At 31.8% G+C, this 26251-nt stretch overlaps 3 protein-coding genes across 9 annotated transcripts; all 3 read right to left on the bottom strand.

The window, feature by feature from the left end:
* Nucleotides 1-3484: 3484 nt before the first annotated feature.
* On the bottom strand, nt 3485-5712 carry LOC110692743 (protein FAR1-RELATED SEQUENCE 5-like). Of its 2 annotated transcripts, XM_021869793.1 has the most exons (4): nt 5557-5712; nt 4560-5074; nt 4146-4458; nt 3485-3569 (listed from the first exon to the last, which is right to left on the bottom strand). In XM_021869793.1, the coding sequence occupies exons 1-4, from the start codon at nt 5609-5611 to the stop codon at nt 3559-3561; spliced, it is 894 nt and encodes a 297-aa protein (XP_021725485.1). In that variant the 5' UTR covers nt 5612-5712; the 3' UTR covers nt 3485-3558. The 2 variants fall into 2 exon arrangements, with proteins under 2 accessions (XP_021725485.1, XP_021725484.1); XM_021869792.1 differs by lacking the exon at nt 3485-3569 and having other exon boundaries at nt 3622-4458.
* A 189-nt stretch (nt 5713-5901) lies between these two features.
* Nucleotides 5902-14164, bottom strand: LOC110692742. 4 transcript variants are annotated; one of them, XM_021869788.1, is made up of 5 exons: nt 13788-14164; nt 12387-12498; nt 11455-11749; nt 7248-7313; nt 5902-6748 (listed from the first exon to the last, which is right to left on the bottom strand). In XM_021869788.1, exons 1-5 carry the CDS (start codon nt 13862-13864, stop codon nt 6699-6701), a joined length of 600 nt encoding a protein of 199 aa, XP_021725480.1. In that variant the 5' UTR covers nt 13865-14164; the 3' UTR covers nt 5902-6698. The 4 variants fall into 4 exon arrangements, with proteins under 4 accessions (XP_021725480.1, XP_021725481.1, XP_021725483.1 ...); XM_021869789.1 differs by lacking the exon at nt 7248-7313 and having other exon boundaries at nt 13788-14160; XM_021869791.1 differs by lacking the exons at nt 12387-12498; nt 13788-14164 and adding an exon at nt 12060-12364.
* Nucleotides 14165-15266: 1102 nt separating this feature from the next.
* On the bottom strand, nt 15267-25541 carry LOC110692741 (ubiquitin-conjugating enzyme E2 4-like). Of its 3 annotated transcripts, XR_002505522.1 has the most exons (7): nt 25253-25541; nt 25061-25140; nt 24456-24570; nt 24201-24253; nt 23929-24057; nt 21442-21663; nt 15605-15690 (listed from the first exon to the last, which is right to left on the bottom strand). XR_002505522.1 is itself a non-coding variant. In XM_021869785.1 (6 exons), the coding sequence occupies exons 1-6, from the start codon at nt 25294-25296 to the stop codon at nt 15551-15553; spliced, it is 561 nt and encodes a 186-aa protein (XP_021725477.1). In that variant the 5' UTR covers nt 25297-25534; the 3' UTR covers nt 15267-15550. The 3 variants fall into 3 exon arrangements, 2 of the variants coding, with proteins under 2 accessions (XP_021725477.1, XP_021725479.1); XM_021869785.1 differs by lacking the exon at nt 21442-21663 and having other exon boundaries at nt 15267-15690; nt 25253-25534; XM_021869787.1 differs by lacking the exons at nt 15605-15690; nt 21442-21663 and adding an exon at nt 18442-18890.
* Nucleotides 25542-26251: the final 710 nt, after the last annotated feature.

The raw sequence follows: 26251 nt of genomic DNA, 5'->3' as shown, positions 1-26251 counted from the left end.
ATGCTTATGTCTAAAGTATTTCTGTTTATGTTCTAAAAGTTACTCTTTTTTTTTTTTTTTTGCAGTTTGACCAAATGTTTATGTTTATGTTCTAAAAGTTACTCTTTTTTTTTTTTTTTTTTGCAGTTTGACCAAATGAAAAAATTAAGAGTGGAGTATTGTGGGAAGATAATAACAGCAGAAGTAAATGAAGAACGGAACAAAGTGATTAGGAGATCAAAAAAGTGGTCAAAGGAGAACAAAATGGATATATGATTGTTAAGATCTTAAGTTTATATTTGTAGAGAGATATTTGCAAAGAATATAACAGTAATTTTTTATGTTCTATGTATTTACCTGTTACAAGAAATATATTGTTGAATCATATTAAATGCTAAAATTTTAATATAAAATATATCATATAAACTTATATGCTAAATTATATTCATTTCTAAATTATATGGGTATGTTCTAAAGTATTTTTGATTATGTTTTAATAATTATATGCTTATAAAGTTAGGATATTAGATATATTATTATATATTAATTTTGACTTAAAACTTAAAGTGTAGAACATTAGAACATAAGAAAATTAAAAAAAAGTAACAAGAAATGACAACAGCCAAAGTAACAAGATTCCAAAGCATTCAATTGGTAACTTGATTCTAATTATATCTTATTATGTTGTACTTTTTTCTTATTACATGTCCAAATTATTGATTTTGCTAATCTTCTAATTATTTTTATCTATGTTCTAAAGTATTTGCTTATGTTCTAAACTGGCTGCTTCTAATCCATTACTTTTGCTTTATTTTTCCTTTTGAATACAATGCATACACTCTTTAGTGCATATCTAAGAAGGCATATGTAAATCAATGTTAAGAAACTTGAATAAATAAAAGTTGATTAAAGCAAGATTCAACTAAATGTTGTTAATAAAGGTATCTAAAATGCTTGTACTATCATTACTCGTAGTTCAAATTGACTTAATAAAACAACTTATAATTACGAAAAGGGGGGAAGATGAAAAGACAGGAGATGTTATAAAACATTATAATCAACTTTAATTAACATAAAAATTGATAAGAAAAACACTAGTAGAGATACTCTGAATAATAATTGGACAAAAAAGAAATAAAAATATATTGTTTCTAAAAGTAAATAAATTGAGTTCTTATATTTTAAGAATTACATGAATAATATTTTACGTGCTAGTAAATGAGATATTGTTTCTAAATATATAACATCTCATGCAACTGGATTAATAGTATATTCACCAACCTGTAAAGAAAAAAAAATAAAACAATATTAGAACATAAGCACATAATTTAGCATTAAAAAATGTTATAACATGCCATTTCTATTAGTTTAGAACACATGATATTATATAGAGTAAAAACTTTAGAACATTTAAAGAAACCTTTAAAACATATAAAGAAAACTTTAGAACATATAAAGAAAATATTTTGAACATAAAGAGAAAAGTTAAAATATAAAGGAAAACTTTAGAACAAAATGAATAACTTTATATTCTAAACATTAGAGCATATTAAATTACACTAAAACAGAAAGAATAAACATTAGAACATAGAGAAAACACTTTAGAACATAGAAAAGTAACTTTAGAACAAAGAGAAAACACTTTAGAACATATTGAATTACTTTAGAACATATATGAATAACTTTATGTTCTAAACTTGCTTAAAACATAATTACTTTAGAACAAAATAAATATAAGAAAATTAAAAATAAAGTTTACTTACAATATCACTTGACTTTTCCAGGGCAATTACGACTATCATGATAACCAAGCTCCCCACATGCTCTACATAATCTCTTCTTCTTTTGACTTTGTTCAATAGACTTTTCTCTGTCACTCTTCATTCTTTTGTCACTATTTGGAACATGAACCTCATTTGGAACATGGACATCATTTGGAACATGGACATCATTTGGAACATTTACCTGATTTGGAACATGAACCTGATTTGGAACATGGACATCATTTGGAACATTGACCTGATTTGGAACATGAACCCCCGTGCCTTTGTTCTTCGAAATTTTAGGAGGTTTGATTAAAACATTAGAAGGTAGACTAGCTCCAATAAGCATTTCAATGTCTTTAACTTTGCTCGAAAGATTGTTGCTTCCATTTGTTTTCTTCTGTTCCAAATCTGCCCTCATGGCTCGAAGTTTTTTGACAAGATCACTAAGATCATCTTCATTGTTTTGCACTAAACTCACACAAGCATGAATTTCAGACCACAAATCATTTAATAACATTTTCTTATCTACTGCATTAATACATTCCTCCAACACATTACCCTCTAAATCAAAAATGGGCTTCTTATAAGCCATTGTACACCATCTATTTAGAATGTAGGCCTTGGGAATTTTTTCTAACATCCTTGCCTTCCACACCCAAATCATATGCCTACAAGGCACACCATCACGTTCAAATTTTTTACAAAAACACTTGGTATCAAAGGTAGTTGGATCAAAAAACAACATCAAAAGTCCTCCTTCTAGTTCCTTCCCTCAAATTGAAAATGTAAAGCTCATTGTCCTTCTTCATCTCCTCAACACCACAATTAAAACATCCAATTTCAAGCTCATATTGAAATTCATAGAAAATTGTTGTTGTAAACAATTCAGAAGCATCTTTCTCTAAAGGAATTGGAGTCTTACACTCCGGACGCTTATTCTTCGAATCATTATCCATTTTATTTTGAGTGTGCCTTTGAGCATCCAATGCACATTCAAACCTATAGAAAAGAAATTTACTTTAAAACATAGAAGATAATTGTAGAACATAGAGTGAATTACATTAGAACATATAAATATACATGACATGTTTATTATGATCTAAATATTATTAAAACATAAAGAGAAAAAGAAAACATAAAAGAGAATTATAAAATAAATAGTAAAACTATAAAGCATAAAAAGAAAACTTTAGAGCATACAAGGAAAACTTTAGAACATAAAGAGTAACTTTAGAACATATATAGACAATTACTTATTACCTCATGTAGAACTCAATCAAAGTGAGATGGGGATTTGTGAACATAGTGAAAAAATTATTTTCACTTTCTGATCTAGATGTGGTTCTCATAATGCCACCCAAAAATAAATCTCTGAAATACGCTGGAATCCACATATCACGTATGTTGTACATGTATGTCAACCATTCATGATCGTTCAAATGGAATTCTGAAATAACTTTGTTCCACTTTTCTTCAAATTCTGCCGGCTCAATCTCTAAATGCCAAACACATGAACACAGTTTTTTCAAGAAATCAGTGTCTTGGGCAATCGCCCGACCTACTTTTTCAGGCACCTTTTTCATAATATGCCACATACAAAACCTATGTTCTGTAGTTTGAAAAACATTACGAACAGCAACTTTCATTGCAGGGTCTTGATCGGTAATCAAACACACAGGCTCGTTATTTCCCATTGCTTTAAGAAAAGTTTTGAAAACCCATTCAAAAGATGATATATCCTCATGAGCTACAAAAGAAGCCGCAAAAGTAACACATTTTTTATGATGATCAACTCCAGTAAATGGACCAAAGATCATATTATATCTGTAACATACACAAATTATTTATGCAGAAAATAGAGGTAAACTTTAGAACATAGAGGTAAATTGTAGAACATAGAGGTATACTTTAGAACATTAAGGATAAACTTTAGAGGATAGTAATTTAATTTAATTATTAAACGTGGCAGTAATATAGTTGTTTTAAAACATAATGAATTACTCTAAAACATAAACACTAAACTAAAAATATACAATGTAGTTTTAAAAACTTATAAGTAAACTTTAGAACATATAGACATAATGTTTAGAACATGATGGATATTAGTTTAGAACACAAAGAATAAAGTGTAAAACACAAAAGCATAATGTTTAAAGCATAAAAGCATGATGGATATATTTTAAAGCATAAGGTAGAACATTAGCAATATATGTTTAGAACATAAGGCATACATAGTTTAGAACATAAAGAATATTTGTTTAGAACATCAAAACATGATGGATATTTGTTTAGGAACACAAGGCATGATATTTAGAATATAAGAACATATGTTTAAAAAATTAATATGTAAAAGTAAAATATTAATTACATTATGAAAGAAATTTATATTTAAAACATCACCTGTTTGTTTTGAATGTGGTATCAAAAGAAACCATATCACCAAAAAGTGCATAATTTTTTCGACAGATTGGATCAGCCCATAAAGCTCTACAAAGTCTATCTTCTTCATCAACATCATAGGAAAAAAAAATGCACTCCAGAGCAATTTCTTATTTTGAAAATTATCCACAAACATTTGGGCATCTGATCCATCAATAAAAGCCTTCAAATCTCTATAAAAATTTTTGAAATCTTGTTTAGATGCACCAACATTATCATGTGATCCAGCTAATTCTTTCATCATAGTATAAGACCTCACAGGACCAACATTTACCTGTTAGAAAAAAAAAAATATTACTAAGATTAAGAATTAACTTTAGAACATAGTAAATCAAAACAAAAAAAAACATTATTTAGTACATAAAAATAAATCACCTTTGAATTATCAACAATCAACTTTTTATGCATAATATGCATTTTTCTATTATCCTTCTGAAATTTTGCACAACTTGGAGTATATAAAGGATGATTATGTTCTTCTTTGAAATGAGTTACAACATACTTTCCAGCATCATATCTCATACATATGTGAGCATTGCATCCTACACGAGTGACTAAACGTTTCCTAGTAATACGAACTTTTCCTTCTTCATAAACTGTTTGTTGAGCAATAGGTTTTCTTATTGCCCTAAAACCTTCCTTATTGCAAACTCCATATTGAAAAGCAATTATATCTTTGTTATTCTTCTTCCTTTTAGTAGTAGATTTCCTAGAAGTAAACCCAGCGGCATTTGCATATGCTTTATAAAAACTAAGACCCTCTTCAGGATCTTTAAATATCATCCCCAAACTAGGTTTTAACTCCTCGGGAACACTTGGAATCCATTCCTTAGTGGTACCACCAGGGCTAAATGATCCAACAACCTCTAGAGTACGATAAATATCACCAACTGCATTAGAACATGAAAGTAAACATTAGAACATAAAAATAAACTTTATAATATAAGAGAAAGATACATAAAAAACTTTAGAACATACAGAGAAAACTTTAGAACATCAAAGATAAACTTTATAACATCAAGGATAAACTTTAGAACATATAAAATCAGGGACATACTTATAACATAGTGAATTACTTTATAACATACATAATAAAATTTACAATAAAGTGAAAAAAATTAAACTAGAAGGTTAACTTTAGAACATACAATGAAAGTAAACATTAGAACATAAAAAGTAAAAATTTAAAATTAGAAGGTAAACTTTAGAACATAGAATGAAAGTTTTACAATATAAAGAGAGAGATATATAGAAAACTTTAGAACATACAGAGAAAACTTCAGAACATTACAGATAAATGTTAGAACATAGTAAAGAAACTTTAGAACATGTAAGTAAATTGAAATTAAAACATTGAAAACAATAAAATTACCTGAATGAGTAACACAGGAAGAAGGATAATTAGGTTGCACACCATCTAAATCCATCAATATGCATAAACCTATTTTGAAAAACACAAATTGTAGCAAAAAAGCAACCAGAAATTAAAATCCATTAAAAATCAAAAATCTGGAAAACAAAATAGGATAAAATCGAAAAAGATGTTTGAAAAACTCAAGCAAAGGAAAAAAACAGAAAAATCTGGAAATAAAAAATCTGGAAATAAGCAAAGGAAATAAAATCTAGAAATAAAATTTGGAAAAATCTGGAAATTGAAGAAGAAAAAGAAACTAGAAAACGAAATTGATGAAATTAATGAAAAAACTCAAAACAATGCTCTACCCGTTGAGCTAGTAGGCTAATGTATATAAAACACTTGAACTAGAGGAAAAACTACTAACAACTATATGAGATAATCACAAAAGTAATTTTTTTTTGTTTAATCATATCCTTTTGCACTTCTAAACACTATCTTTAGCATCGTTTATTGTAATTTGATGATCGATTACTTGCATTAAGGTGGGTTCATTATATTGGCTATATAATCAATCTATCATTAGTAGTCCTTTAAAGCAAAAGTTATCCCAAGTTAAGACTAGTGCTAATTAAACAAGCTTTGACAAACATGCTAAGATTGTCTACTTTAGAACACAATGAATTACTTTAGAACATAAAGAGTAAACTTAATATATGCTAAATAAAAGTTTAGAACATGCTAAGATAGTTAAATAATAGTTTAGAATATAATGAATTACTTTAGAACACAGTGAATTACTTTAGAACACAAAGAGTAAACTTTATAACATAGATGGAAAATTTTAGAACATAGAAGGAAAACTTTAGAACATCTTGAATTATTTTAGAACATAATGAATTACTTTATGTTCTAAATTTCCTTATAACATAGTGAATTATGTTCTAAATTTGATTTGCTTAGAACGTAGTAAATTACTTTATGTTCTAAATTTGTTTAGAACATAGCTATGTTCTAAATTTGCTTTTGCTTAGAACATAGTGAACTATATAAAATCTAGAAATAATAAAATTAAAAAAAAAAGGAAAAGGAAAAACCACCACCACCCTTTTCCTCTTCCCAGCCACCAAATTCGCCGCCGTCGCTACCCTAGCCGCCACCTAACCTTTCTCTACCCAGCCAACCCTAACCTCGCCGGTGAACAGATCCCCTGTGCCGGAAAATTTTGAGAAAAAATCAAAATAAGAACAAACAATTCGAACAATCAAACAATCGAATTGATAAATAATCGAGCAAAATAAATATACATCGAATAGAAAATCGCCAAAAACAAAATCGAATAGAAAATTCGCAAAAAATCGCAAAAATATTGACGAAAACATGAATTAATCAGTAAAAATCGAACATAAATCGCAGCAAAAATTGAGAAATAAACGCATCAAAATCGCAGCATACAAATCGCAAAAATCAGGGAAATATTTGAGAAAAATCGCATAAAAACGCAACAAAATCACATCAAATTGCAGCAAAAAATCGCATCAAAATCGCATAAAATTCGTAGCAAAATCGCAGCAAAATATTCGCTAAACAATATTGAGAACAATTACATAGAAAATGCTCAAAATAATCGCATGAAATTAATCGCATCAAAATTGCATGAAAAATCATTAAATTTAAAACAAATCTGATTATAAAATTAATAAACTTACAATAATTAATCCAAAATCTGTGAAAATATCGTGATGAATTTGATGAACTTTCGCCAATCTGTTGAACTGAGGAGAGGGAGAAAGCTGAGAATTTTAGAGAGAGAAAAAGAATTTGAAGGAAGAGGAAAAAGAATTTGAATAAACTCCTTCAAATTACAAAAATGTCATTACTAATCATTCATTTTGAGCGGTCAGATCAAGCTAATTCCACGGTCCAGATTAGTTCTTATATATAATGGGTTCTTATATAGAGGAGGGTTCTTATATGAGCCTTATATATATATATATATATATATATATATATATATATATATATATATATATATATATATATATATATATATATATATATATATAAAGCTAAACTTTTAGGCAGGCGACGAGACAGCGACACTTGGCGTTCCAACTTTTCGCCAAGTGTTGTGCCACGTATGATAGAGTTATATAGAATAAAAAAGGTATTTTAGAATTTTATTTTCAATCAAATTTGGATAGAATTTTAGGATAAAATTGTTAATTTAGAGTTTTATTTTTGATAAAGTACCAATATTTCATATGTACAAATTGAATTATAATTTTATTCAAAAAAAGAATTAGATTATAACTCTCATAAATTATCATATAAATTTATTTTTGTATCATAATTTTTTTTTGAGCAAAGGAATTAGTTCAAAATGTACCAAGTCCATTGTTCATAATATATTCTAATCAATTAAAATAATATACTTCACAATCTAATATAATTTTATTACTGTGTATAGACCTGTCAATCAGGTCGGATCACGAGTCATTTCAAAAAAGGTCAAAAAAAATTTCACCAATATTATTATTATTTGTCATTACATGTCTACAAATTTAAATGGTCACAAAAACACGTCAATTCCTAACTAATCTTGTATCAATGATATGTTTTAAATTTGACATATAGATTAAAATATATCTTTAAATTTAATAAACAACCCGGGCATCGCACGGGCACAAAACTAGTATATATATATATATATATATATATATATATATATATATATATATATATATATATATATATATATATATATATATATATATATATATATATATATATATATATAACTAAACTTTTAGCCAAACGACGAGATAGTGACACTTGGCGTTCCAACTTTTCGCCAAGTGTCGCGCCACGTAGGATAGAGTTATATATAATTCAATTTGTAAGATATAAAAAGTTAATTTAGAATTCTATTTTCAATCAAATTTGGATAAAATTTTAGGATAAAATTGTTAATTTATAGTTTTATTTTCGATAAACTACCAATATTTCATATGTACAAATTAAATTATAATTTTAATAAAAATTTATTTTTTGTATCATAGTATTTTTTTGGAGCGAAGGAATTAGCTCAAAATGCACCACATCCATTATTTATAATATATTCTAATCAATTAAAACAACAAATTTTACAATCTAATATAATTTTATTAATGCGTGTAGACATGTCAATCGGGTCGGGTCACGAGTCATTCCGGACATGGTCATTATTACAGGTTACGGGTCAAGAAATGATTTTCACCAATGTTATTATTATTAGTCATTACATGCCTACTATATAGTTTAAATCATCACAAAAGCACATCAATTCCTAACTTATTTTGTCTTATGTTTTAAAATTTGGCATATAGATTAAAAATTATCTTAAAATTCAATAAACAACCCGGGCATCGCACGGGCACAAAACTAGTATATATATATATATATATATATATATATATATATATATATATATATATATATATATATATATATATATATATATATATATATATATATATATATATATATATATATATATATATATATATATATATTATATATATATATATTGCTTGTTAAACAAGTAAAAATATGATAATTGATGTGATTAATTGATTATTTAAGGTTGGAGATAATAAATTAATATATTCTTGTTAACTTATGAATAACAACATAATCATGCATTCCGTCAAAAAAAAAAAATACATAATCATACACGTTTTTTTTTTAGAAAACTTTAAAACTAATAACAAAAGTGCATACCCGGCCATACTATTGCATAAAATTACAAACAGAAGGACATAAACATTAAATAATAATCGCAAAATTGTGATAACTTAAAGAATACGTACGTCATAATACCTTATAATATACAGAACAAAAAAAAAAAAAAAAAAAAAAAAAGCCTTAGAATATTAGGATTAAAAGAATAAAAAAATACTGCTATATATTTTACATCATGTATTCGTATATGATAATAACACATTACGAGTACTACATATAAATAAATACAAGAAAGATATGTTTCCACGATAAACTTTTTTTTTTTTTTTTTTAACAACAGAAATTAGTTGGGATGACCTCTTATAATACATAAAGACATGTATTTCATTGTATATACTCTGTAGTTTTTTACTCTATAGTCTATACCTTGTCCAAATAATTAGTGAATATTCAATGACTATGGACCTATGGTCTAATTGATAAGTAAATGTGTTACATGTTCATACTAGTACAATATAAAGATAAGTCCCTACAATTTGTACCTCGTCCAATTTACGTCCACAAATGTCATTTTCCAAGTGGGATGCCTCCCCCTAACACACTGCAATTCTATAATTCATTGCGCTTGCTTAAATGGTACTACTATAAGTTGAACTTTGTAGACTTTTCAACACCCCACCTTTTTCAGTTTTCACTTGGGTAAGTCTCTAAGAAAGAAGACAAAATGACAAAGTGGGTTTACTTTCCTTACGATTTGAAGGGTATATTTCCTTGTTAAATTGCAAAGTAATTACAATAAAATTGCAAAGTAATTCTATTCAAAAAAAAAAAAAAAATGCAAAGTAATTACAATATTTATTTAACCATTAGTGTAATTGGTGAGGTATTTACCTCAAAACTTTGAGGTCACAACAATCACAAGGTTGAATTTCTTTTAAATATTTGGCCCATACTAGTCTAAGAAAATACCAAGACAAATTTAACAAAGTCAAACATGGAATTTTTTTTCATATATTTGTCAAAGATTATTCATATTTAAAGTTTTTCTAACTTCAATTTTATTTTATTTTTAATAGTACTTTCTATCTTCAATTTAATTCTTAATATAACGAATACTCCGTAAATAAAAAACGAAGACTGCTGTTTCTAGACCATTATAATAAGAAATTTACATCATAACCATTACTTGAAGTAGCTGTTTCTAGACCTGAAAATTGTCGCTTGAAGTATTGGTTTTCAACAGAAAACCACTACCTGAAGTAGAGGTTTTAAGGTCTAAAAACCCTCTGAACCTGTACGTGAAAAAAACTCCTACTGTGCTTTATGTGAAACAATAAACTAGGAATATAAAATAAAATAAAAATTCGTATTGGAACTTGGATGAGTTAATATAGCATTGTTGAGGGGAAGGGCTTGCAAAAGGTTTGACACATAGTTTAAGAAAACGCATAGAATGAAGACCAAAATATGAATTTTAGAAGTGTAATATACTTATAAAGTATAGTTGGTGGGGCTATATTTAGTTGGTACTAACTGAAAAAAGAACATCATCAAAATATTGAAAGTGAGGTTAGTGTGAGGAAAATATGGAATAACATTGGCCCTTTACCAAATATGAAAGAGCTGCAATTAATTAAAATAGATGAAAAGAAAAGTGTTGCAATTCATCCGAATTGAAGGAGTGAAAATATATATGTTAATAGTAATTTAACAACATTTTATATGATAAAATTTGATTATTTTACATGCTTCAGCAGCTCCACCCATAACTAAGTACATGCTTTACTTCCATTCAAGAAAAAAGGAACATGCTTTTCTTCCTGCATTTCCTTTCCATTATCATTCAGAAATTTAGGCTTGTTGGGTTTCATGGGCTTTAGGGTATCACACTATCACGAACTCATAGTTACAATAGCTTGAGCTTCAGAAACTGAAGTCATTGAAGCATAAATCTGCTAACCATCAGCATATGTTTAAAAACAACGAAAGTAAGCTCTCATTTCATGAATCAGTCAAAATTTCTGCTTCTAATTATCATTCAACAAAAAACTGAATTTCAGATTTTCAGTATTTCAATATTTATCTTGGAACTCTATTCCTGTCCCTCGTAATACAGATGACAAGCATAGCATTTCATAATTATTCATCGCATAGCATGTTTTGTCTAAAATTCTTATAATTATCTAATCTAACCTTGTTTAGAGAGAGGAAGATTTTGTTCTTTTTGTGACTTCTTCATTTCAGCGGCCACCTCTGCTTCAGCTTTCTCAAGCAGAGCCTGTTTGAACATGGCACTCATTGTTTCCATATTCGTTTGGTTAGCACTGTTTACATCTCCAGCTGCCTGTGTTTCAGCTTTCTCAATCAGAGCTTGTTTATACATGGAACCCATCATTTCCATCTTTGCTTTCTCTTTCTCCATCTGCATATCCATAAGAACTCCCACTTCTTTGTCAATTGGCTTGAAATACTCATTAATATCACCTTCCTGCACATAAAAGTTAATGAAGTTTTTAAAAGCCTTGAATTCATTGAAAGGTCAAACCCGACTGAAAGTGCAAAATAAACACCCATAGTAAAGGGGTACACATATGATTCCCTTGTAGTCAAGTTAAGCACAAATTCCAAATTTATGATGTCATGCCGGCAACATAAGTATTATATAAACTGCTTGCATTAAGAACCAAGATTAATAGTCACATTGTCCAAACCCCACTATAGTTTTTTGACCATCATGTCTGCAAATGGGGTAAATGCTTAAACATAAGCACATACGGAGTACTTTGTATAATTGATACCTTTTTTCTGGATATCTCAAGAAAATACATGTGAGTGTCGATTCCAAAGAAATTTGAGACCTTTTTTTTCTGGATATCTCAAGAAAATAAATGTGAGTGTCAATTCCAAAGAAATTTGGAATCCAGACAAAGGTACTCTGTAGTAATTTCATCTCAACACTGCACAACTTGCAAGATGCAAATTTCAGTACTACAAAGAGAGAGACATGTAAAACATAACTTCATACTGTCAACAAGACAGCAACATAACTACATGCAACAAGTAAAAGATCCCTCGCAGTCCAATCATAAGAGTTATTTGCATAATTAACCAGTAAACAAACTCACCATCTCTTCTAACCTCTTATTTACATTTTGCATTTCTTCCACCATTTTTCGAATTTCAGACAGCATAATTTGTTCAGGGATCTTTCTTGAGGCCTCTTTTTTTTTCTTGTGCCTGAATAGAGAACACACATGGAAGAAAATGTTAATTTCACTAATCAATAAATCATTTCTCCTGACATATTCCTTAAAATCAATCAATCAGGTATAACATCCATATCATCCTTACTGATGTAACCAGTCATCTCCAAATGAAAAGAAACAATTATCATAGCATTTGATTGGTGAGAAAAACAGCCTTGGGTTCTAACTTAAAGCAATATTAATTCGCAACTGCAGCAGTACAGCAGAAAGTCTGGGTAGGAAAACGGGCTAAGAGTTAATGCTAAACTGAAAACCTCACACTGTGAAAGAATGTAAACACTCCTTCCCTACACCCCAACGGCCCAACCCCATGGTTCCATTACCCACATGGTCTTCTATGTGTATCTATGGTCCTACGCAGTCTCTATATCATATGCCATGGATGGCTTCTTTTACTCTCACACACAGCCGATGTGACACATCATCACATCTCAACTCTTCTTTTCTTCACCCTCATCACTTGATTTTTTCTAGGAAGTATAAAATTTTTCCTTAGGATAATTCAAATTTCAAATTCATAAATCAAAAAAGGATGATCACATCAAAACCTTAGCTTATGCTCCCTTGATAAACGCATTCAAGGTACCATTTCACTCAACCTCACATCAAGCATGCAAAAACAGTACATGTAACGCCAATAGCGTGTAAGCATTAGGAAACTAACTTCAGGGCAGATGGAAAACACTCACCAAACTAAACAACCAAATGTATACATTTCAAAACAGACTAATTCCGTACATGATTACACCAGCAAAAATTATCTACAGATTAACACATAATGTTTTAATTCAAGACTCTAATAGAAGAACCTATCATAAAGACAATTCGACTAATTCCAACAAATTAGAGCTAAGGTAGAGTATGCCTAGCACTCTAAACCTCCCGACATTGTTGACAAATAATTACAGCATAATTGTTGTCATTCTTAAAGGAACATCTTTGAACCTGGCAAATTAGTATCCCACAATCCTTCCAACAACCTTCTTACACAATACATTTATCCGGGAAAAACAAAGAATTTCCCAAATATCTCACAAAGAACCCAAAATATAGTAACATAAATCTCCATTAATTGTCTAATTTAGGTATTAAGCTCCTGAATTTCACATTACAATACCCAATTAAACTCTTTCATAAAAAAATGTGAAACAAAAATACCCTAATATAGAATCATACCAAATGTCAACAAAAACCCTAAATTAGAATCAAAAATTGAAATTGACATAGAAAACTTTAAGGAGGAAAAAGAGAGAGAAGTACAGATCGAAGACGCTGCTCAAGCTGCAATCTGTAAGATCGAATGCGACGCTCTTCATAACCAGAAAGAACCCTAACATAGAACATTGCTTTCTTCCCAAATTCCAATAGCCTCTTCATCACACTCTTTCACTTCTTACAAATTTAAGCTTAATTTGATCTGTTTTTGAATCTGTTAATTCTAAATTAGGGTTTCGGATTGATCGGGAGCGGTGGAAAAATCGTTGATATGAAATCGGCGCCGTCGTTGGTGGTGGCGGGATGAGGAGACCGGGGAAGGATGTGGATGATGTGCGAAATGAGTATGTGAGTTCGAGAAAATGCTATGCTCGTAGTTGATTGTTAGTTTGGATAATTTGTTAACTTTATAGGGACATAAATGTAAATTTCGACATTTGTGGGTATGCTGTCCATCATTCTCATATTTTTCAATTTCTAATTTATAGGGAAACAAATATAAAAATTTGAACTAATTAGGTGTATTTGTATAATTGAGAGTGTTAAATGTTCAGTAGAGGTGATTAAAAATCGGGCCGGGGGCGAGCCTTAACACAATTTTTCGTGCCCAAACTTGTAAAAAAGTAGCGGGCTTGTCGGGCTAAAATGGGCTTTTGCGGGTCGGATTCGGGCTTTTTAACTAATAATGCGTTTTTATGCTTGCACAAATCTGCCCTATTTTCAGGTTGGATCGGGCCGAGCTAGGAGGTCGGGCCAATATTGATCACCTCTACTGTTAAGTGTCATTTTAAAAGATAAATTAGTGTGTAGTTCGGGCGATGCCCCGGATTGCTAGTTTGTACTTCTTTAATTTGATAATTATGTTCAAGTTTTTGTATCATTAGTGTGTGGTTCAGGCGTTGTCTCATGTGTTATTGTTTTTTTTTTCCTCGTATGTATTTATAATCTAATCTTTGTGAAAAATAAATAAATTATGTAACCTCTAATTTAATTAATATAGTAAAGAAATATATAATATTAATTATGTGAAATTTAAAACATCAATCAATGTAGGTTGAGATGGTAAATGTGAAAAACCTTTGTATTTTAGAGGTTACGGGTTCATCCAACGCATAATTTGTGTTGTAGTACTTCGTATTGTTGAAATTCCCCTCCCGGTTTCCAAGAGATCGAAAAAAAAAAATCTTGAGCCTATAATCCATTATCATGTTTCATCACTCTCATGTGTAGCAATGTAGCATTTGCAAATTGCAGCCATTTAAAATTTGTATTTTGTGTTCCCATTTGAAACCAACTTACACTTCGCTTTCCTCTATATTTTGCAGGAGCTGTCAGCCAAGCAGGAAGGCACCAACCATAAGCGCAAAGTTAACAGATTCTCAGGAAATTGCAACTTCTAAGAAATTTAGTTTCCTCGGAAGAGTAGAATACAATGCGAAACACAGGAGAATTTTGAGGAATGTAAAACATCCCTAGAACTGCAACTGTTAACTAAACAATCACTAAAACTGTAGACAATAGCCCTTGTCAGACCAAAGAAAGGTGTCATTATATTCCCCTTTTAGAGGTGAAAATCCAGAAATTGCTTAATCAATGTCATGAATGAATATATAACATCCGATGATTCATAAAACGTCTGAGTACAATAATATACAGAAGGTCAATAAGAGCTGGAAGAACAGAAGGGAAGTGTTCAGATATTTTCCATGAAATCAACCCTTCTTAGAAGCACTTTCCAATCTTTCTTTTTCTTTTTTTTTAGATTAAATAAATGTACAAGCGGGCATTGTTAAATAGAGCGTGTCGCTTCAAGGGTCAGCTTTGCCAGCCACCTCATCATCACCATCACTGGAAGCATAACCATCCTCACTCAGCTCCTCCTCACTGGATTTATCATCCTCCTGTGCTGCACCAATATCCTCGGGCTTGGCATATTTCTCACAGTATTCTGGAAAATGAACCAGAAATAATTTTGTCCATGAAAGAGTAAAGCAGGTATCAATAAGAATATAAGATGTGTAATTCAATTTACAATTTTTTTATATACAAATACATACTTCGTATTTTGAAATATAAAGTTCAATGACCAATAAATCTGAAAAAGTACCAAGTCCAATTATTAAGCTGCGCAGCAGGACAATTGCAAACTATTAGTCCAATCAAACAGATTCAAGGACCATCTCAAATGCTCACACTAACTTATGGCAATTATACTCCCTAAAGTGTGGACTGCCTCTTGCAGCCCAAAGCCACAGGGGTGAAGCATTAAACTCATAAACACACAACCCACCCCCACCCAACCTCCCCCCAAACCAATGAGAGACCGCCATGAAAACTAAACCTGGGACAAGGCTGCAGGAGGCGGAGTGCCTCCCACACAGGTACACAACCCCCACCCCGAATCAATGAGAGGCCACCATGAAAATTAAACCTGGGACAAGGCTGTAGGAGGCAGAGTGCCTCCCACTGATGCGCAACTCCATTCTCATGAGAGACTAACAATAACTTCAAAAATGTGATGGACTGGTTTTCTGAGAATCTAAGATGAGAGCAGTATAGCAAAATTGTACAAATAAGCTTTGCAAAAGACGGTGTGCAAACATTCATTCAACAGGCTTGAATGCTTGACAAAAATTAAAAGTGATAAAAAAAGAGTAAAATAAAATCAGCCATTTCACAGAAAGGCAGAGCTGTGCCAATGTGAAATTCACCTAACCACACCATGTCAAACTGGAAAGACTGATAATTCTTACAATTCAGTGATCCACAAGCCTTGCTCAAGCTGAGTCAAGAACACTAGATGGTGATACAGGAGACAATACAGCTGTCGAAAATGTAAAAGGGAAGAAGAGCACAAGCTTGAGAGAAAAAATGTCAGAGAGAGAGAGAGAGAGAGAAAACGAAAGAATCTTTCATCTTTCTCTTTGGATAGACTTGTCTTTCTATAAGGTTACATCAAAAGCTTCGACACAATCATGTAAGCAAAACAAATAGATCTTTTCCACATCTACAACACACTCAACTCCGCTGCCTTCAAACCGCAAAGAACCTTCTAACACCCCCTCCTGCACACACACAAGAAAACCCCCAGGCCGCAAGCACACTTACCCCCTATAAACACAGATTTTGGAAATGTATAAGTTCGAAACAGACATCAGAAACAGACTGTAACCCAACTGATAGCAAAAGAACAATCTACTGGGACATAAAAAAGGAAAAAAACAGGGATTTCTGGAGTGTAGATGTGCCTTGGGAACCTAACTTTCAGTAGATCTTTTCTACTACCTCCCCCCGCTCCCCACAAAACCAATGATTTCAAAATTGACAGTTGTATAACTGTATCACAGCTTGCAGACAACATACTCTTCAAAAACTTCTCATTTCCCAACACTATCACTGGTCTCATCCAAAGTCAATGTAGTCTTCTCCGAAATCATACTATTAATATCTAAACTGTATTTACTGAGAGGGAAACCAACAAAACAAAGGCCCTTTTTATCCTCCTTGAACTGCTCCTCTTAACTGTTCGATGAGGCTCTCTTTAGATGTAATTCATGCTTTCTAGGTCTTTTACTTAAGTTTTATAGGCCTCTGGAGAGATTATTATGTTAATGTCAATCCAGTGTTCAAGGAGAATATTGTAAAACCAAAAAGTTCTTTAGAGGGCAAGTAATTAATAAAATCCAAGCTCTCTACCCATTTTGCCTCTTGCTTTATCTTGTAAGTTGTTGTAGGCCGTTATAAATAGTGTCACCACATGTTTCCAGCAGCCCAAAACAAATGATTAAAAAAAAAAAACCCTTAAATGGAAAAATCTCATCATCACCTCCGTATGTGCTCATCACCTTAGCTACTCAACCGTCACAAGCCCCAGTTGACCCTCTAACTCCTCTCTATTCGACAATAGCCCAATAAGCAAGAAACAAACTCATCTCACGCTTAGGCTGCTATGTGCTCATAAGGTCCTTCCACTCTCGACTAGCCTTAATGTCACCAATAGAGAAGAGTGTGCCACATGGCAGACGTAAAATACTCAAAACACTCAAACCATGACACCACGCCACTTAAGAACGTAGGTGATCCCACAATTACCATCATCTTCCAATCCTTGTTCAAAGAAATCCTTCTCTAAAAGAAGCGAATCATATATATATATATATATGCTAAAATACCTTCAACTTCTTCTCCTCAAACATATGCTAAAATACCTCTAGCCTCAAGGGAATGGATCACCAACGGTTCTTTAATTATGGACTTTATTATCTTCCCAACAACTTCATCTAGCTCCCCGTCTTCTTAACAAAAACCATAGTCAACCCTATATGTGTAAGAGAAATTTTGAGCACCCTCAGACTTTACATCAAAGTGTTCAAACAATTGAACTACCAACTAGGATCTAGTAACTATCTGAAGACAATAGTAATATTCCATATCTCACAATTACAATAAATCTTCATACCACCAAAGGTTAGGAACTACATCAAAGTCCATAAGTAGACTGAAGTATGAATTCCCATCTATTGACTATAAGGGCCTCTTCAGCTCAGCTGCTCAGTCAATCAGAATAGGCCCTAACAAATTTTTACAAAAATAATTACCATATAAAATAATCAAAGGAAACCTCCCATTTAAATCTATTTTGAACATGAATTCTTATTGGCCGTGTAATCTTTTTTCTTTACTAAAGAAAAAAACATGCACCCATAATATGTCATAAACCCCCAACTACTTTTTTTTATTTTTATGTTGAATACGAACAACTACCAATTCCTTTAGAAGAACACTAAATAATCGAAATCTAAGCCCTTAAGTGTGGCTTTCTCCTCAATAAAAGGGAAATTATTCAGAACAAAATTCACAACTTTCTTTCATATGGGGCATCAAACTTTAATACAACCTTTTACATCCTACAATGACGCTTTCCCCAACGATTTCGCATCTTTAGACAAAAGAGTGTTCGTTTCATAATTGGTCATTATGCGTAGAAACCTCCCACTTTCTTGCCTTTGTCACTTCTTAAACTCCTTGTCCGCTTGAATTTCCCCTATATTTTCTTTAGATGATTGAAGAATAACCCAAAATAATAATCCAGATGCAATAACCCACTTCAACTTGAATAAAGACCACACAAATCTCCCCAAAACACATCTACAACCAAGAATGAAACCCAATAATTAATAAATCTTCAAAGTAGTACACTTTCCCCACACACATGATACAATTAAAGCATCTATTACTCCAAGGTCGCAACAAGTATTAAAGAGCATATCTGGAAATAGACAAAAAAGCCATAACCAAGTGGAATTTTTTAAAAATCTTAAAAAGTGACAAAGATATATATTTAGGGACGAAAAGAAATTATAGCAAGACTTCAAGTAATGAAAAATTCACACAACCCAAAATAACTACACAATATTATTCACGCAAGCTTAGCAAATAAACCAGGACATGTCATGTAACCCGTCACTAAACTCTTACACCAATCTTTCAAGGATTACACACTCCGTAACACATTTAAGAACATGGATGTGTTAGCACCATCACAAATTCACAATGCTCATGCCTTTGGGGTCTATAATTCCAAGAAAATTTGTATCTATCCATCCACTTCATAATATGTTAATATAATTAACCATCCCTATCTCCTGAAATATATCCTTACAGCCTCTAATCCATTTAATATTTAGTCCACATAAAAGTTATAAAAGAAAGGAGGGGGGGGGGGAATAAATAGTCACATTGGCTTTAGGGGTATTCTCAATCAAATTTGAGATATCTTCCCATGATTCTTCATAGACCCTTCTTAGCTGTAAGAAAGTACAAAAACCAAAGTAAGTCTGATATCTTATAAGTGAAACTATTCACTGACCCCCCAATGTGTTCCTTTTTATGCAATACAGTGGATATCGATGATCTATTTTGTCAAAATTCAAAGTACCGATGGACCTTACCCATTAACTTCTCACAGCTTCAGTGCTTCATGTAGCAATTGTCTCCTCACAATATTTCCTAGCTAAGTTGTTAGCTAACCACTAAGGTACTGTTCGCTACATGGTAGTTAAGACCATTGGCAACATACAGCAAGTATGTGGTCGATAGTATGTCCTAAATCTTCCACAAGGGTTAGTAAGTAAAAGTTCCTTAACACTAAATCCAACGAGTTCTCGCAGAAATAATACAAATCTTCACTTTCACGAAATAGCATACTTACTCTCATTTATAAAAAAGAACTACATTAAAGACTACAACTTCCTAGCATCTTATTCAGTAATTTACCACAAAAATTATTCTTCCAAAGAAAAAGAGAAATGAGGAGTGAAGTGCAAGTGTATCAATAAAAGAATTGCCATAAACATGTTGCTATTAAGATTTGGCTAGATTTTCGTCCCAGGGAACACGTATGGTGACCATAAAGTTATGAAGCAAAAACAACAAGATAGCTTCAATAATACTAATGCCACAACAATGCTATGGACAAGACAAAGGTGAACCGAAGGTTTTGATGCATCTTTTGGCCAGGGCAACCAGACCGCATGGATGATGGCCTTGAAGGAGATGGCACGAAATCATTATGGTAGCTTCAACGTCAAGGACAAGAAAATGGTGAACATAAGATTTTTCCACAAATATGTCAAGCTGCATGGAAGGTGGCCATAAAAGAGATGACAGAAACACTTCAAGGTAGCTTCATTAATACCACTAAAAAAGACAAGGCAATGGTGATTAAAAGTGTTCATAATGAGCCAAGAAATCTTAACATTTGCTGATGATGACAGGGTAGAAAAACTGAAGTGGTCAAAAGGACAGGAGAAGCATACCTCAGCTACCCAAGAAAAAATATTTCTTGGTCAAATTTTCAACCAAAAAGGGCAAGAAATGAGAAGGTTCGCTCAGTCCTAATCATCTACAAGGTAACTATAAGTAAACCCTAAACCCAAAAAGGAAAGCACTCTCACAAGTTGTTTCCATCTCAAAAGGACGATGGCTATTGTCGAAAACTTGAAATTATGTGTTTAATATATTAAAGATTATGAAATGTTAATGACTCTCGAGCTATCCAATTCTCAAACTGCAGGAATCTATCTATAATGAGGTTAAGCTCCTGGCAAGAATAAAGAAAGACCATTATAAGGGCACAGGCTTTATGTCTTTTGCATTTCTGACCTAGCTTCTGCTGACTCATACCTCGCAATTAAGTGATTAGGACCACTACAGAGCAATAGAGCATCAGCTTTGCTGCCTAATAACAAAGTTAATCACCTGCAGTGTAATGCTCCTAATCTCAAAATTCAGAACCGCTGTAGTACTCGTGTGCAACACAAATTAATGTCAAATTCACTATTGAACGATCAAAAAACTAAAACCACATATTGCTTCTTGCCTGCGACTAAATGTCATTATGGCCCAAAAGGAAACCGATGGTAAATGTTCCATGTAACATTCACAATCTTCACAAAAGACGATGAAAGCATCCGCTAAAAGAAATCTCACCAGAGAATTTCTAACAAGATGCCCTGCCTAGCTGAGCTAGCAACTGTGCTTACGCTCCATATTTTAATATGTAGATAACATCTTGTCAAGATGGAAGTTCAAGGATCCAATTTCAGTACTCTACCATGCTTCAGATAAAAGTACTAAGGTATACTAAAAGATTATCAACAGAAATCAAACTTTGATACCCAGTAAAGACAACCAGTACCAGAGCTTGTCATTCTTGACAGCCACACCCTATCTTAAGTTTTAGCATCTTGAAAGCCAAAAAAATAATTATGATGAACCGGGTAACTATTCCTTGCTCACAATCCCTTTCCTTCAATGCTCAACACAAAAAAGCAGCACAAATGCTATCTTCAAAATCAAGACTTTTACTCCAACTTTAGTTAGATGAACAACCAATGTGTATACCAGCAATTTCTAAAATCTGCAATCAAAAGCAAAGCAGATAGTTGGGAAGTCATTTACATATAAAACCCCCATGTCCACTACTTTTCTGATCTAAATGGACAGATTTAATGTCATGGTAAAGGAAGGGTTTTAAGAGCGAGGAAGTAAAGCCACCAACAGAAGTGAAACAGTGCAGCAAAGATGAGACAGAAAAACCTCCCCAAGGTAGTTTTATGACTTTATCCCTACATCGACATGAGAATATGAGGACTATTATTTTAGATAAGTGAAAATATAGATACAATATTAAGACCGAAAAATTAAAAACAAAAATGAAATAAATTAAGAAACAGAGTATTAAAAAAATAAAATAAAAAAGGTCTTTTGAATATTTATTCACAAAGAATAAAGGCTTGGATAATCAGCACCACCCTGCAGCAAGACAACCCTCAAAGTAGCAGTGTGCTTTATTGGCATATTAATACCAATGAATTTTTAATGAAAACCATATGTTAAGAAATTAGGTTTAAGAACTAATACTATATCAACAAGTTTGAAACCAGTGAAAATGTCCAAAATAATTACCATTTTGAGGTTTTCTTTAAAAAGGGAAGCATTATAATCAGCAAAATAAGAATTGTAAATATCAGTGATGACGTCCAAATACATTGTCATCCTGAGGTTATTTTTAGAAATTACAGAATCATGATCAGCAAAAAATCAAAAGTATCAAACAACTTTGTATTCACACTTTTTTTCCAATTATCGTCCTCAAAGCATTATCATTAAAGGTAGCATGCATATTAAATTTAAGAAGAACAACGCAAAGACACATTTCTGTTGCATCTTTATCCAGGTGATGGATGGGATTCAAGGATTGCAAATTTCTCCTAGTGATACCAAATCCAATATCTTTGGTTAGGAACATGTTAGTCAAGAGCTGGGAAACAGAAAGAACTGTCAAAGTATGATAGTGAAATGGTGGAGCTTTGAAGGTAGCAATGTCACTCAATCCATACCAAGGTGATGGCAAGAATTTTTTAGAAAAAAGAAGATTAGGCCAATTGGAATTTGGAAGCGAGAAAGTATTGCAAAGAGGTTTAAGTTTGAGTAATTTTGGGGTTTTAATAAGAATTTGATGAATTGGAAGGAGACATGGTGATGAGATGTGGTCCAACACAAAGAAAAAAACAAAAGGAAGAAAATAAATTTCTAGTTAGTAGAAAAAGGAGGAAGAATTGAACCAACAAGGAAGATAAAGGATTCAGTTCAAAGTTTAAACCATGGCATAAGAGAACTTGCATGTTGCAGCAAAGATTGAACAAAAAAAAGGAGAGAACATATTCAAATAGGCCAGAGTCAAGTAGCAGAAAACCAAAAACCTTTGATTAAGTGAAGTGCATCAAGGGAAAATCCACCAATATGAAGCTAGGAAATGTTTAGGGAGAAACTCCTTGACTAGCAAATTTGTACAGTCAAATGTCTAATGAAAATATATAGGGATCCTACACATGGTGACTTTGACTTCCAAAACACGTATGACCAAGTGCCAAGAGAATTTTACGGATATGCTAAGAGACAAAGGAGGTACATTTAACATATATGTTCCATCTATCAGATATAAGTGTAAAGGTAATAAGATTAGTGTGAAAGTTGTGTGATGAAAACATAAGGTTACATCATAGATCATCTTGGAATGTTTTCCAATATTATAATAGTTACGAATGAGCTCGCTTGGAAGAATGAGGAAAAAAGGGGGGGGGGGGGATTAAGAGTCATAGTTTATAATACTCACATATTGCGTATATTTTGGTGATAAAAGTGAAGTCAAATGGCAAGTTAGAGCTTTGAAGGGATAATTTGGACTTAAAGAGTGTCAAATTGAGTTGGACTAGGGCTAGCCACATGGGACATAGACTCTAAATAAATGAAAAAAGGGAAAGCCTAATCCTGAGAAGTTAGGATTGGAAAAGATATCAGAGAAGGATTATTGCAAATATCTTCAATCTTTTTACTGGTTTACACTAAGTAGGAGAAACATACATATATTTGGACCTCCCCTGCCTTGTGCAATAGTTGTTGGCAGAACTTCATTAAGTATAAAGTAATCTAGACAATCTTTGTCAAAAAAAAAAAAAAAAAAGTAATCTAGACAATCAGGGGGGAAAATAACTAAGATTGAAATATTTGAAAAGGAAGGTTAGCAAATAGGTTCAGAAAAAAAAATGTACAGCTCAACTGCCTCATAATGCCACGCAAGAAAGGCAATGAAATGAAGCTTTAAAAAGGCCTTAAGCATTACCTTTCACCCTCTGCTCGTAAGCAGCTTTATCACGCATCATCAAGGCTGCAGCTTCCCCATTCAAGGGATCTGATGGGTTAGGATACAGCAGAAGTTGAGGTAAAAACACTTCAAAAACATTTACTAAATCTGCAACAAATTCAATATGCGTTATATCAGCTTCAAAGATAACAACTGTCCAACTATAAAAGCAAAGTACTCAACCCAACTATAAAAGCAAAGTACTCAACCCATTTAAACCGTGAAACAAAAAGATGCACTTATATTCATACCAAACATAGGACTCCATGTCTGATTGATAACATCCAAACAAACCGACCCCGACCTGACAATTAGATGCAAGAGAATGTCAGTGCCAGTGAGGCATTCTTAATCATATAGAGTGAACCTTTCAAAAAAGACATAACAAAACTTCCATAGCAGATTAGCAGCCACTCCGACACGGGTACTTGTGGTAAAATGAAAAGTCGGAGTAACATAACCCTCAACATACATATTACATATGCATCAGTATTCAGTAGACTTACATTTCATCAACATTGGGGTGATATATCTTGTTGATAAAACCAATGGATGGAGACTTGTATGGATAGGCATCAGGAAGCTCCACCCTTATCTTCCAAGCACCTCCCTGATAAGGACCTACCAGATATGAACAATGTTTTACAAGCTAATAATTTCATTTCTAGCAGATTTTGAGACACATAAAAATCCAGTAAAGTGAACACATAAAAACACAAATAAAGCTAAATGTTGCACATTGAAAAGTATATATAGATCAAGAATTTATGATATATAGCAGCAGATTTCGCAGTCAAAAAAACAACTGATCATAATTATAATTAAAAATAGTTGGGATTAATTTAGATTAAGATCTTCCTACACTGAATCAAACTAAGTTCACTCAAACATTGAAGATTAAAAGTACAAACTAGATGAACTGAAGTTACTGGCAACTTTTTTTTGCTAATTCTACCAAAACTCATAACCCAGAAATCAAAACACAAAAATAACCACAACCCAGAAAAATAATTACACAAATTTGATAAATTCAACTACAAACATGATAAAATTAAACAATAACATTCAATCATTTTCTAAAAATAAAATCAGAGGAGTTTAGATAATATACTGTCAGTGGGTCCATGAAATTCAACATAAAATTCTTGCATGCCATCATTGATCATCTCCACCTTATAGTCACTCATCATCCTAGTTCATAAAAATTGAACAATATTAAACACAAACCCAAATTTTAATCCAAATTCATGATTAAAAAATAATAGAAAATCAATCAAAAAATAAATTAATTCTGGGTATTTACAGTTTCATCAAGTCCATCTCACGGCGCTTGCTAGGAGAAGACATTTTTTTTTATAAATTTTTGCTTTTGTTTGTTTATTTTCCTAGGAAGAAGGGTTTTTTTATGTGAGGCAAGAACAAAATTATGAAAAGAAAGAGAGAGGAGAGAGAAAGAGAAAATGGGTAGGGATGTGTGAGTTTCGGTCACAAAAGCAAGTTAGTTCGGACATTCAACACAGTAATGGTGAATCGGTGATATTTATATATATGGGCCATTTTTATTCTTTTTTCCCTTTTTTTCACAAGTATTTACTATACCTTCCATTTTTAAATACTTGCTCCATTTTCTCATTGGATAGAGTTTTAGGAAAAATTGAAGAAAGTAATAAAATATGAAAGTAGTGGGGTAGTTGTAAAAATAAAAAATTGTAAAAAACAAAAGTAATGGAAGAATAGGAGGAGAGAGAGAAGTTGGGTCCACTAAGGTCCTGTTCTCTTCACCTTAAAAAAAAAAATATTAAGTAAAAATAATTTTTGTTCAATAAAAATAAGTTCAGTTCAGTAAAATTAATTTTATTTCAGTAAAAATAAGTTTAGTTCGGTAAAGTTCAGTTTTCTTAAAGAAGAATTATAATAGAAAATCAGTAAAAATAGTTTCAGTTAAAAAAATAATATAAGTTCGGTAAAATAATTTCAATTCAGTAAAATTAAGTTCAGTTCAGTAAAAATAAGTCCAGTTCAGTAAAAATAATTTTAGTTCAGCAAAATTAAGGTGAATCAAACAGGGCCTAAGTGTGAGAAATGAATTAAATATTGTAAAATATTTCCAAAAAAGGAAATGGAGCAAGTATTTAAAAACAGCCGGAAAAGGAAAATAGAACAAGTATTTAAAAATGGAGGGAGTACGAAATAAAGAAAATTAGTTTCATAAACAATTTCATATATGACTGATCACACTGAACAGTCGTGCTTACTTGGACAATCGTGCTTACTTGGACAAGGTTATTTGGTCAATAAAGGG

Source organism: Chenopodium quinoa, unplaced genomic scaffold (assembly GCF_001683475.1).
Source record: "Chenopodium quinoa cultivar QQ74 unplaced genomic scaffold, ASM168347v1, whole genome shotgun sequence".
NCBI lineage: Eukaryota > Viridiplantae > Streptophyta > Magnoliopsida > Caryophyllales > Amaranthaceae > Chenopodium > Chenopodium quinoa.
The sequence above is the reverse complement of the archived record's forward strand: the minus strand, read 5'-3'. Positions and strand labels throughout refer to the sequence as shown.